Source organism: Rutilus rutilus (assembly GCF_951802725.1).
Source record: "Rutilus rutilus genome assembly, chromosome: 16".
Lineage (NCBI taxonomy): Eukaryota > Metazoa > Chordata > Actinopteri > Cypriniformes > Leuciscidae > Rutilus > Rutilus rutilus.
This window is the reverse complement of record NC_140224.1, coordinates 32,829,124-32,844,088: the sequence shown is the minus strand read 5'-3', so window position 1 is coordinate 32,844,088 and position 14,965 is coordinate 32,829,124. Positions and strand designations below refer to the sequence as shown.

General features: G+C 36.9%; 1 protein-coding gene across 1 annotated transcript; it reads right to left on the bottom strand.

Annotated features, from left to right (window-relative positions):
- Positions 1-1,351: 1,351 nt before the first annotated feature.
- Positions 1,352-10,320, bottom strand: LOC311306283 (serine/threonine-protein kinase H1; the record flags this gene model as incomplete). The annotated part of the gene is made up of 5 exons (XM_084434605.1): positions 1,352-1,669; positions 7,095-7,860; positions 9,613-9,901; positions 10,090-10,151; positions 10,310-10,320. The coding sequence occupies 5 exons, from the start codon at positions 10,318-10,320 to the stop codon at positions 1,352-1,354; spliced, it is 1,446 nt and encodes a 481-aa protein (XP_084290731.1).
- Between the last annotated feature and the right edge of the window lie 4,645 nt (positions 10,321-14,965).

Genomic DNA, 14,965 nt, shown 5'->3' with positions numbered 1-14,965 from the left:
CGAGGGAAAACCTCCCTAATGTGTCAAAGATCAAGTCAAAATGTCTGCAGACTATATGCTTGTCTTGTTTTGTTTTTTTAGCATTTTAGCATCACTTTAGCCAACTTTTAAAGTGATTCATGTCAGAAGAGAGCTAGTGTTGAGGTATGCGGGAGTTTTTGTAAAGTTCTCTGCTGAACGGACCTTTTTAACATTGACCCACATTATTTCCACTGATTGGTGCTTTCAGAATGAAACACCACTTAATGGAACCTTTATAACCGAGCAAAAGTCCTTGAACAGAAAGTGCAAACATAACCTTCTTAGATTGATGTCAGTTTGAACAGGCTGATTCCACATCATTATCAAGATTATTTCCTTTTTGTTCTTCACAGTGACCACAGTAGGTTTGGACACTCAAGATAAAAATATAAAATATCTGAATGCGACTGCATTAGAAGATAAAATATCCTTTTCTAAATCAAAATTTCAAGTGCTCTTTTTTCAATCAGCACCGTTCAGAAACCGGGGTCGGTAATCATTTTATAATGTTTTTGAAAGAAGTCTCGAATCCTCCCCAAGGCTGGGTTTATTTGCTCAAAAAAATACAGTAAAAATAGCAATAATGTGAAATATGATTACAATTTAAAATAGCTATTATATTTGAATATAATGCAAAGTTGAATTTTCAGCATCATTACTCCAGTCTTCAGCTGATCAATTGCTGAATAAAAGTCTTAATTTCTTCACACAATCAATCTGCAGGGACTCTTTGTCGAGTAAAAACAGTAATATGAAGAAAAGCAGGACAGAAAATCTGCATATCAGACCATTTGAGGATACACTCCCTTTCCAGTTGCATTTCAGTCCGGTGCGCGATTCTTCAGGGGTGAAAAATGTATATTTTAAAATAGAATAGTGAGTTTATATAATCAGCTCATCCTCATCTGATTAATGAAGGAATGAATGTGGGAGAAGCGAGGAGAGGTGCTGATCTGTGCTTTTCTTTTTATAGAGGAGACTTTAAACTCCTTCGCTGTTCATCATGAGTAGGAGATCACAGAAATGCTGAAGAGACTATCAGCGCAAATGCATCATAAATATATTAGTATGGGTGCATACATGATGATATACCTTTAAAAAAAAAAGTCTGTACTTCTACATTCAAGTTGATCTACAAGTTTTCAGGGATCATGTACATTTTTAATCCTTCAGTTTTGTTCCTGGAGGTCTAATTATAATGTTAGTCATTTCACTGACGATTTTCAGAATTAAACAGGCTGTTTTTTTTCCCTCTTTCACATGTGAAATGAGTGACAGCACTTTGGGCCTCTCACATAGAAATCCTGTCCACTGGGTCCAAAACTTGACCCTATCCTAAGCAGCGATCTTCAGGCACAGTGACCTGTCGCTGTAACCGTGGCCCAGAACCTGGCCGTGACCCAGACCTCATCGATGTCCGTGACCCAGGAGTAGAGCCCGAGCTGGGGCAGCGAGAGGAGGCCCGTGACGCCCGCCGCTGGAGGTTTCGGGAAATGGAGCGGTGTAGGTTCTTGTTAGAGGAACAGGCTGCCATGCTGACCAGCCACGGATGCTTGAGAGCTTCCTCAGCGGTCATGCGGTGCTCGGGCTCAACGGTCAGGAGGTGACCGATGAAGCTTTTGGCCAATGTTGAGACTGATTTCCATGGCTGAAAGAGAGAGATTGAGAGTTTGTCGGTATATTAAATAGTTGCTGTGATTTGTGAATGTGGGTGGTCATATGTTATTGTGGTCATCAATTAAATGATGTTGCATGTTAAAAAAACAAAACAAAATAAATTGAAATATGCCATACAGTAAAAGCCTAAGGTCAATAAAAAGATTTTTTATTTTTTATTTAAAACAAATACAGTGCATATAAAACACCCCTGTTAAAGGGATAGTTCACTTTGAAATTAAATTTTGGTATGTTTTAGCTTACCTGAAGGGCATCCAAGATGTAGGTGTCTTTTTTTCCTCAGTAGTTTCAATTTTGATATTTTAGGTCAAACCGTTCTTGTCTGTCAGTCATATAATGCAGGTCTGCGGTCACTGTCTCAAAACAGCATGCACAAGTCCAAATTAAAACAATTCCCCATCGTCCAAATGAAACAATTCCCCATCGTAAGTACACTTTGATGGCCTAAGACACGAAACGAGCGGTTTGTGTGAGAAAACGAACCGTATTTATATAGTTTTTGCCTCTTGAACAAAGCCGCGTCCAACTGATCTGACGGCGCGGGCGGGTATAGATATATACACTGATGTCGCCTTGGCTAATGAACTGCAATAGCGAAGGCGACATCTAGTGCTAGTGTTTCTATACCCGCACGTGGGCGGATATAGATATAGAAACACTAGATGTCGCCTTCGCTATTGCAGTTCATTAGCCAAGGCGACACGGCAAATACGGTTCGTTTTCTCACACACACCGCTCGTTTCGTGTCTTAGGCCATCAAAGTGTACTTACGATGGGGAATTGTTTCATTTGGACGATGGGGAATTGTTTTAATTTGGACTTGTGCATGCTCTTTGAGACAGTGACCATAGACCTGCATTATATGACTGACAGACAAGAACGGTTTGACCTAAAAATATCAAAATTGAAACTACTGCGGAAAAAAAGACACCTACATCTTGGATGCCCTTCAGGTAAGCTAAAACATACCAAAATTTAATTTCAAAGTGAACTATCCCTTTAAAACAGCTGGTTCTTCTGATGTAAAAAAATGAAACAAAGACAAATAATATCTAATAAAAATTACAACCTATATGTAATGCCATTGAAATAACCTAACTGCATAAGTGTGCACACCCCTGAACTAATAATATGATCTTTGCTTCATTTTTATATCCGCTATACTGTATATACAAATAGTGGATATATATTACATAAACAAACAAACCTAGCCAGGAAAGTTTTGAGTTGTGAAAGTAACAGTATGTTTTCATAATCTTTTGTCTCAAGGAATATTTTATTCCTCGAAATAACCCCTTCAAATAAAAAAGGACATTTTTCGATTAACACCAATAGTCTGGAGAGAATGTTTTACAGATCTGAGCGTGATTCAGTGGCCTCGAAAAGACTCCAAGTAATGAAATATATTTATCAGAATCCTTATACTGATCTCTGAATCAGTAACTCAACTTTGTAGCTCAGTCCAGCAAACCCTCCAGCCCACACTTTTCCTGCATGAAAACCAACACTACTTTCCATTCATTGCTGGTTTTGCATTCAGTCTGTGTTCAGAACAGCATCAAATCATCACAGATCTGAGAACCAACACAGCACATCTACGCCTGTAAATGTCACTGAGTACACACACACACACACATAGATTCTGCCTGAATGGAGACCGGACCGCCGGCGTCTGACCTGTGCTACCGACGTTTCTGCCTCTTAAGCTGCATTAGATATACAACTTGCCATTTTCGCCTCGTCGCAGTCTGAATGTGAAGACATTAGTCAATAAATGTCACCGGTTTTGAATAGATCTGTGACTCACCGCTAATTTAAAGGAGTTAAAAACCATCTCTGGTATCTGCGAAGCCATTTCCATACTCATAATGATTGTTATACTGAATAATATATTCCAGTCCCTAACCCTAAACCTACCCATCACAGAAGACTTTCTGCATTTTTACATTTTCAAAAAACATAATTTGATTTATAAGCTGTTTTCCTCATGGGGACCAAAAGAAAGAAAGAAAGAAAAGCCCCCACACTCAGAAGAGAACGTACAAAAGCTGTCACTGGGGTGGGTACCCTTTCAAAAGGTGCAAAGAGTGCGTATTTGTACCTCAAAGGTACATATTGGTACCAAAAGTGTACATATTAGTAGCCTATACCTAACCTTTTTAATGGGTACTGTCCTGGACAGTGACAGCTTTTGTACCATTTTTTTCAGAGAATGCACAAGGTCAAAGATGACTGCTATTGCTACACTTCTGGGGACATTTTGTCACCACAATGTAGGGATTACCAGGACCACACAGACACACACACACACACACACACATACATATCCAGTAATGACAATTAATCAGCCATGAAATTGACAATTGCAAGTCTGTTGCTGACAAATGGATTTTAAAGAGCAAGTTTTATTCAAACACACAGAACACATTTTAAAAAAAAGAAAGTGTGTATGAGTTTTACAAGAAAACATTAAGGTGCATTAGTCTTGCTGTGGTCTGTATCAACTGAAGTACAGAATCCAACAATTTCATCAAGGAAAAGAGAGAAATCTGACATCAATAAAAAATAGTGAGAGCCGAACAACTACCTCTGGTGTTCTGAGGCTCAATCTATCATTCTGTCCAGCAGAGTGATTGTGTATTCATGTGGTTAAATATATATCTGCGCAGAAACATGGGTCCGTGCGCTGCGTGCCTGCATGTGTTTAACCTATAAAGGATGGCCGACTGGTTTCTAATTACACACCAAAGCACAGCATTTGAATTCACTTTGAGGCGCAGATAAAAAATGAATCCTGCAATGAGGCTTTAATGAAAAAAAAAAGGTTCAGTCCTTATTTTAAGTTGTTTTTAAACTTTGTTGTGTAGCGCTCTCCAGAGTCATTAATAAGTGTATCATCTGTAGTATTAAATGAGAGAGATGCGCTAAATACACATTTGCAGTAAATGATCAGGTGTGTTCAGCACACAGTGTGTCGCTCGCCACTGTGAGATCTTTTGATTAACTTTAACATTAATATACAGGAAATATAAGTAGACGCAGGGTTTAAAAATAGAATGCAAATGAAAAATCCATGGAAACATGAATAAATCAGAAACTGTGAGCAAATCAGTAACAAAACTGCACATTCCAAGTTCTTACAATTGTAGTTTTTATTCTTTGCCAGTATTTAAAATAAGCTGTTTTCATATATTTGTCACGCTTCAGAGAGAGAGAACCCAGGCGCAGAATGAACAGAGAGCAAACAGTTTATTATGGACAGTTTGTACAGATGAGGATACTCAAAACACCACATTTAGCAGGCCAGGACATAAAACAACGGAGAGGATGAGTGGTGTGAATAATGCTGAGTGGAAGCCAAACGGGAACCGGAACGAAGATTACTCCAAACAATCTCCAGAAGCTGTCAATTTCTGCGGAAACTTAATACACACATGGAACACAGACAACACACCAAAACGAACCAGCAAAGACAAGAGGAAAAGAAGCACAATATAAAGGGACTACAGCACATAAGGATCAAAGGTGAGCACAATTAATGAACGGGACCAAAGCACATGAGGATCAGGTGAGCACAATTAGTGAAATGAGGGCAAGACCAGAACTAAACAAGGGGGCGTGGTAACAGAAAACAAGGAGGCAGGACAAGAGGAGCACATGGCAAACACAAAACCAACAAGGAAACATTAAACAATGACAAAACAGACAAGACAGTAAGAGCAGGATCCTGACAATATTTTTGAAAATAAACGTAGTTTTGGTTACACTTTATTTGAAGGTGTCCTTGTTATGCGTAATTATACATTTAAGTTCTGAGTAATATTAATTAACTACATGTACTTACTATAGGGTTAGGGACAGGATTAGGGTTTGGTTTAGGGTTAGTTGCATGTAATTATCCATATTTTACAGTTATTACTATAGTAACTACATGTAACGAGTGACAAGGCCACTATAAAGTGTTTTTTCCTTCTTTTTTAAAAAAATGTGAATTAAAAAAAGAATAAAATTAGCTTTTAAATACCAAACCAATGTATGTCAGTACTTTTGTTTATTAAATAATATAACATTTTATTTAATCTAGTAATGTTTTTCAGGGGATCTTTTTTTTTTTTAAGCTTCAGCTATTTAATCACTTTTATTTCTCTTTTTTACGATCTCAAGATGGACTTTATGTCCTACAAAAAATCATATCAAAATTAATTAAATTTGGAAATTGAAACAGGTGATTTCCTGTATAAGCACACAAGACAACTTCATATGGATGCATCGTGAAGCTGCGCACGCACACACACACACACACACACACACACACACACACACACACACACACACACACACACACACACAGGTATGAAGACAATAAATACCCATGCAAATAACCAAATGGGTCAAATGGTCCGAGTTTAAATGCAAACTCAATTAAGATACACCGCAATACTGTGGCTTTATAGCCTGTATCTGTGAAAAGGCAAGACACGGTGGATATTAACCTATTTATTATAGTCTTGCTTTACAACTACCTGTTATATTGTGACTCAGTAGTCCCTCAGTACTATATGTATATATATATATATATATATATACACATATATATAAAATACATAAATAACAATAATAATTCCTTCATGTGCTTGATTACTGTCTCTGAGCAGCAGGATTATAAAGAGCTTCTATTGTTTTGTCCTATTGCACCCATAATTTCACAGCTCTGGGGGTTGAAAGTGATAAAGAAATGTGTGCGTCTGTGTGTGTTTGCAGTTTAAAGGTGATAAAAGCCCTGTGGTGAAGCTCATCTCCCCTCTCCTTCCTCTCTGATTACCACCTCTAACCTCACACTCACGCACACACACTCACACCCTTGAGACAAAGCAAGCTGACGTGCTGTTGGTGGGCGACACATAAGTCAGGTAGCTGGTGGCTGTTTACACAGGTGACCAGATTTCACCTTCACACACACACACACACACACACACACACACACAAACTCTGTTTGCCCTTTACTTTACACTCGGCTGAATTTTTCATTGCCCTGGTTCATTCCAGGTGTCTAAGTGCTGGTGTTCTAGTTAGGCCATCACAAGCTCAATTTTGATTATGAAGATCATGAACAAAGTACACAGAGAAAATATAAATATACCACAACATAGTTGCCCCAAAAAGTATTTGGATACACTTCCGTACACTAAACGGAATTTATACATTTTTGGGTCGGTAAGCTTGGTTTATGTTTTTAAAAAGGTCTCTTTAAACCTCTAAATGTTGTAAAATGGCCAATAGTTATAAGCCATCAGTGCATCCCAAGTCTTATGTGTCCAAATACTTTTTAGGCCACTGAATGTGTGCATTTGTACTACTTGTGAGATAACTGTGAGGAAAGGTATTGTGACACTCACATCACCATGGAAACTGAAGCTGCCCCTGAGAATGGCCCTGAAGAGCCTCGGTCGGCTGCTCTGGTCGAAGGGCAGTGATCCGCTCAGCACGATGTAAGTGATGACGCCCAGCGCCCACATGTCCACAGCGCTGCCACAGGATCTCTGAGCCAGCATCTCAGGGGCCAAGTACTCCGGTGTACCGCAGAGTGTCCTCACAGCCCAATCTTTACTCTGACGGCTCTTCTCAAAGTCTACAGTGCTCAAGGACGAGTCGCAGTTTGCGTCGTGAGTTGAAACACTTGTATCTCCCTTGCTTTGAAAGGAGGCCGGCGTCTTGTCCCAACAAGCGAGCCCAAAGTCTGTTATGATCAAGCGCGAGTCCTGTCCCGGGTGGTAGTACAGTAGGTTTTCCGGTTTGAGGTCCCTGTGGATGACGCCCAGAGAGTGGAGATAGCACAGCCCGCTGGCCACCATCTTCAAGGCTTTGGTGGCGTCCCGTTCTCTGAAGGTTCCTCGGGCGACCATGCGCTCCAAGAGCTCTCCTCCCGTGGCCAGCTCCAGAACCAGATAGACGCGATGTGGCGTTTCGAACACCTCAGCCAGTCGGATGACATTGCTGTGGTTCACCCGTCGCAGGACGCCGAGCTCTGCTTGACAGGCCTCGTGACCCTCGCGATCTTTGACCTCCAGAAGTTTGATGGCGAAGGGTTGGCGCGAGCGCCGGTGCTCAGCACGAACCACACGGCTGAAGCTCCCACAGCCTATCAGAGCCTTGATGTCATACCTAGAACAGATATACACACTAGTGTTATTTTTCATTGAGATACTATTAGAGTTTTTATTTAAGAGGCCATATAATGCCCTTTTAGTCTTGATTTTGTTTTGTTTTGTTTTTGTCAGTCTGTCAGTAACGCTCTGTTTAGTTCCTGTCTCTATGAGGCCCCTCCTTCTGAATAGCGCAATGTGCTCTGATTGGTCGGTTGGAGCAGTGTGTTGTGATTGGTCAACCGGTTCGAATGTGTTTGAGAAATGCCACAGCCTTTACCATAACTGAGTTTCAACACAGTGCTAACACAACCTAACCAAGCCTCACGCCTTTTATTTTGCATATGTCTTTGAGGAATTAATTATTTAAATGAGGAATATTGTGACAGGTTCATATTCCCGGAAGAAAACTCAAGACTACAATGGAGGCGTTTCAGGGAGTTCAGAAACAGTGAGCACTGATATAGAGAATAATTCATTTTGGAGTGACTTTGTACTTTGTTACTTTGCAGACTCTTTCATGCTCAAACAGCAACATTACACACTAAAGAAAGTTTTTATTTTATTTTTAATTTTAATATGTGCCTAAATAATTTATTCATTGTTATTTCAGTTTTAATTTAGTACATGTTAAACTAAATTAAAACGAGAAATGTTTCCATGGCAGCTTTAGTGATTATAGTGATTTATAATTAAGTGATTTAAGTGAAGTTTTAGTTTTAGTTAACTATAATAACCCTGTTGAACACTGAAGCATCTGCTATGATAGACTACTGTGCTGCTGTAATTGGATGCATCAAATTAAATTACATCTCATTATTTCATAAATTACATTTCATTATTACTTTTAGCCTGATATTAAATGCTGAGAGTGGCACTGGTGAACTAATACATATGATAAAGCATTTCATTATAGCAAAGATCTTTAATTGACATGTCGTGTTTGATATCTTAATTCTGTCATCCAGTCTAAAGTAATAAAGTTTATGGCATTGTCAAGAATTTTTCATAAAGGTTATGTTAGGAATGGAATACTAGCTTCCTATCTACTGCATACTTCGTGTACGCTGAATACTGGCTACTATTTATCTAAGAATTGCAATGGAATGTTACATGACAATGACCAACAGCAGTCAGTCAAATGACCTCATTATTTTTGTCACATCATCATCTCATTACATCAATGTTTAATTCACTGAGAGGCATCTAGTTATTTTATAAAATTATAATTCTATAATGTATAGTGTCTTATTTACTGGCAGTCCAAACAAAAAGTGAGTCTTGATTAAGGAAAAAGATTTAACAAACTGCAGCTGAGATTATTACTCTAATTAATTTGTCACAATGAAAATTAAAAGTGCATTGTGCAATGCAGCACCATGTCAAATTATTTGGAGCTTGACAGTTGTGTTCACTTTTGTTTCTTGCAAAATTCTGTTTGTGAAAAAATAAATAAAGTATATGCTTTCTGAAGGATCGAGTGACAAAATTCAGGTTCGCATCACGGGAATAAAAATTACATTTTAAAATATATTACAATATTAATTGTAATAATATTTCACAACATTACTGTTTAAAAATCTTACCAACCGCAAACTATAACCGTAGTGTATAAAACAATATTTTTGCTAAACTTCAACTAAAATTTACCATTACAAATACACACAGAAAATTCACATAAAGCGTCCATTCTACACACTGCTCATTCTATTTTTTGCAGTATGGTAGTATGCTATTCTGAACTCAGCCAAAGTACGCACATCATCAGTACCTCGCTGTGACGCGTGGATCAAACTTTGCACGAAACTTTGCATTAGGATTCCTCATCCTCTCCTCCAGATGAACCAGTTCCTTGACTCCTTCTGATATTCCTTCTCGGGAAGCTCTTCTGCCGCTTCTCCTCCTCCAAAGCCAAGCTTGTCGTTTCTCGTCACACTTTTCCCTGTCAGTCTCTTGTTTCTTGAAGTTCACAACAGAGTTGATAAGAGAAAAACATCCATTTTTGGAGGGCTCGGGTAACACTTTGCCAGAACTACTTCCCATTATAAAGACCTCACAGGCTGAGAAGCATGGAGATAATCCATCCAGATGGTGTTAAAGAACTGACACTTGCCTAACTGAATAAAGCGTCACAGATCCTCCTTTTGGACACACAGGGCTGGTCCGGAGGATCATGCGCAGGGAACAGCCGCTGTAGTGCACTTGCACACGACCGGTGCATTTTCAGCACAGGTGCAATAACTCACACCTGAGTGACGGGTGTTTGATCCACGGGCTACTTCAGGGGCCTTTAACAACGCTATCATTGCCCTGTAACATAAAACAAAGGCAGCTTGATCACCTGTGGACATACTTTTTCAAGTCACAGTAAAGTTTGAAAATGATACACTTTTTTTATATAGGGATGCATGAATCTATGACATATAAAATCCATGAGATATTGATTAAAAACTCGAAAAGAAACTTACCTCTGAATCATGTGGGCATCATTATTTTGTCACTCCTTCAAAAAATGTCAAAAGAGGAAACCATGATTATTAAAAGGGGAAATGTCATGGCACAATAGTTTATATTGCACATTGTCTTATATGCTGAAAAATATAATTAATGTTGCATTTTTTAACAAAAATATTCTGTTTTCAAACACTAAAGTCAAATGTGACTCAAAAACAATACAAAAAACAACCTTGCACTGGTTTTTGTATTGTTTTTGCGTATTGATTGTGGCATATTGTTTATTGACGTATAGTACTGTATATTGGTTATTATCGTATCGTTTCTTTAATTCTACTTAAGTAAATTCTACTTAAATTGTATTTATTTAAATTAGATGTTTAGTTTGCACAAAGTTATATGTGATGGCACTGTAAGGATTCGTATAGTGACAATAAAGAATCTTGAATCTTCATGTTCAGAAGCCTGTTTTTTATTATTTTTTTCATTAAATGATGACTCTTAATTGTCTGGAAAAAAAGGCAACGTTTACTGAAAATGCTCCAAGACCTTTCATGTAGGCGTATTAAGATAGGAAGGGAACTATATGGGAATGGGACATTAATATAAATGCAATATAGCAAGCTATAATCATAGACAAATATCCACCTATTATAGCTCATGCCCAGTTTAACGGTATTTTTTCCAATTATCATTAAAATTTAAATGACAGTCGACCAAAGACTGAACAATAGGAAGGTAAAATCCCAAAAGACTGATCAGAGCAGACGTGACAGTTCTGTAAATTTCAGGCTGAAATTGTGAAGGACTGGACATTCCCTTTCTTAATTTTCATTTCTGGAGTTCATGACTCCGGCGAGCTGTAATATACCTGCATAATCTGGCTAACAGCTCAGCTTTAATCATAAAAGGTACAAGGATGTTTTCCATCACATTTAAGTGTCCTGTAAATGAAGCTGAATAGAATGAGCTCATTTAAAAGAATCTTTCCATGAAATGAAGCCACTGTTCAGCCTGATGATTCTGCGGCACATTGAGTCAAACCGTCTGGATCTTTATTGGACATAATGAAAACACATCTGATATTTGGTGCTGACACTTTAAAATAATATAAATTTAATGAATGCACCTTCAGTACATGAGTCTGACTAATCAAGCCTCAGTGTAATTTCCAATGCCTCCACTAGAGTGCAATATTGAGTTTTCTATGTTTATCAAAGTTGATTGAAATAAACGTATGAAGAGCGTAATTAACTTGTTTTGACTGCTGCGATCATCCATCGTAATCCCCAGATAATCCAAGCCTAATCCATTGCCTAATCTGAAACCTTAATTGCCATGGAAACGTCACAATACTGAGAAGCCCAGCAATTATGGGCAGATTTACACTCATATGAAGTGCTTGTTGTGTTTTGCCCATGGTTTTGCCTATGATGTCACTTATCAGGCAGCATGATAAATGCAGTCGACACACATGACAAAGAGAATAAGCAGACCCATTTATAATTGCTCAGATGGAGTTGGCAAGAGAAACTTGAATTACTAACCTTTGTCTCGTACAAGAGAACTCATTATTGATAAACAGAAAACGAGCAGGATCCTGTTTAATGAAACTCACCACGTGATGTGGGCATATTAACTGCTAGTTTAGCCTACAATCAATGCAAGTAGTCAAACAATCTTTAGACTGAATGCTCAAGCTGACCCTTACAAAAAAGAAGTTTATTCAAGTGTGATATTACTAGAAATAAGATATACTATAGCTATTTCTTAAACTAGAAATAAGAAAATATACTTTCAGTCTACTTTTTATGCACTTCTCAGAAATAGCCATACTTAAAATTACACTTAAATACTTGACTTATACTGACAGAAAACTTTGTGTAGTCTACTGGTAGTGTACAAATAAATTTACTTTTTAAAGTTTACTTTTTAAAGTTTGAATACACTTTACTTCAAACTTAAAGTACTGTTATTTTAAGTACAAAAAATTAATACCTTCACTGGAAATTCACCTATAGTGAACTTAAAAGCAATATAAAACTACTAAAGAAGTAGTTTACGGAGAGTAGGCTACCTCAAAGTTTACTTTCATAAACTAAAAAAAGTATTTAACTAGTAAACGATCAAAAGTATTTAACTAGTAAACGATCATAAGTTCATTTGTGGTATATTTTGCAGTGCAAATGAAAAACGTAGTCATAAACTAGTTGTTTACTCAAAGTTTACTACTGTTACACTTAAAGTATACTTTATACCCTAAAGAGTGGGCCACATTAGTCCCAAGTACTGAAATAGTACACTTACAAGTATACTATTATTGCATACTTACTACATAAAGTATACTTAATAAAATGAACTTGAAGTATTCTTATTTACAGCTTAGATACAACTTTGAAACAATTTCATCTTGAAAAATAACACTTGAGACTGAACTCTGAATATATTCTGAATATAGAAGCTTATTACTTATTGTAGTGCTGCATGCTACAGAGGGGAAATATACATATACACTGTATACTGCGTACTGTTTTTTACATTTTAAATGGTAAGTGAAACAGTAGGTTTTATTCTATCATAAAAGTTAAAAAGTATCCTAGTGTCTAATGACTTTGCATGTGGCATCCAATTATTAAACTGAAAATAGATATGGCTATTTTGCACTTTTAATTAAATATTGTGTTAAAATGCTAAACTCTTGGCAGTCTGATTAAATGATGAGTCAGAAAAGACACTGTACTGTAATTACTCATTCAACACTGTAAATGGAAGGTCAATTGTATAGCTTGGAATAGGCTATATTATATATATATATATATATATATATATATATATATATATATATATTGATGTATTCTTCTCTTTTATTCTTATTTGTGGTTATGGCATTTTAAATTAATAATAAAAAAAAAAATCTTATGGTTACAATTATTTTATGAAAGCACCATTGTTTATGTAATGTACTACAGTATACACCTTGTCTTGCCTATATATGCATGTTTAGCAAAATGTTGCAGGTCATTCTGGTTTTATTTGTGCACAGTATGCATATAGTAGACCTATATTAGTATTTCTATTCTGAACATAGCCAGTGTGATTTAGCCAATCTGAAACATAGTCCAGTTAATCAGGGAACTAGCCAATTAGAAATGCTCTAGCCATTCATCATTTTGAATGTTCCAGTTTTGCTGATATCGTGTTGGACATGTCTGTGGAGGGCAGGGTTTTGGAGAGATTTGTATATGATGGAAATAGGCCAAATCACGTACAGCACCTTTAATACTGCTGGCACACACGAACAAACACATGGACCTGAATTCTACTGAAAATAAAGTTAAATCATTGTTCAGATGTTGATCTCTCTCAGGCTGTTGTGCTCTATTGAACTGATTATTGCACTGCCCTGTAAATAAACCACACTGTGTGAGAGTGTGTGTGTGTGTTTATTGCCTCCACTATTAGAGTTTACACTCCTCCAGTGCAGCAACACCAAAATGTGATCCCAGCTACTGGAGTACTCCTGTACTTATGAGTAGAAATGTAATGAAATATAATGGAACATTTCTCTGTGACTACCAATAACAATCTTCACATACATTAAATGTTTTCCCAATGAATCCGAATATGATAGACCTTCGCTCTTAATACAGACTAACATTTTGTCCACACCTCTCACAATGCTATCATGTGGCTTCAGAAGACTTGCATGAAAGTTGTATGAACTCATTTTAAAATACATTTATAGGACTTTTATGGTGCTTTTTAAAGCTTGTAAACTAAAGACTGTTAAATGTGAACTATATGTGAAGATTCTTCGAAATTCACCTTGATTCGTGGAAAAATTGAACAGCATATGGGTTTAAAATGACATGAGGGTGAGTAAATATTGACAGGGTAAAATACATTCAAAGTTTGGGGTTGGTAAGATTTTTTAAATGTTTTTGAAAGAAGTCTTTTATGCTCACCAAGGCTGCATTTATTTGATCAAAAATACATAGAAAACAGTAATATTGTGAAAAATTATTACAATTACATTTTAAAATTGAATTTATTTCTGTGATGCAAAGCTGAATTTTCAGCATCATTACTCCAGTCTTCAGTGTCACATGATCCTCCAGAAATCACTTCAGTATGCTGATTTGCTGCTCAAGAAACAATTCTTATTATCAGTGTTGGAAAAAAGTTTGTGCTGCCTAGTGAAAAACCTATACCAAAATGTATTTAAAATACCTTTATTTCATACTAAGTATACTACAAATTCATTAGCATATTTACTATTGCTTCAGACTGATAGGACTACACGCCTGCGCACATACATATTCAAACGTGCATACCTAGACTAAACATGTAATACAACAATTTTCTGTTAGAACGGTGTCGTGTTAGCGGCCCCTAAGTTAATAATGATCTTTGTAACGGAAGTGAATATATCAAAACTATGCCTGGACAATAACTTTATTCTAGAGCTGATGTAAAGCCAAAACAATCTCTGTTACTGTAATTTCCTATTATCACTGTAAAGCCGCTTTGGAACAATCTATATTGTTAAAAGCACTATATAAATGAAGGTGACTTGACTTGACTTACTGATAGAAAAATCATAATTAAACTTTAAACTATTTGGAGTATTTTTTTCTTGCGTATTGCACATTTCTTAAAATTAAGCCTAA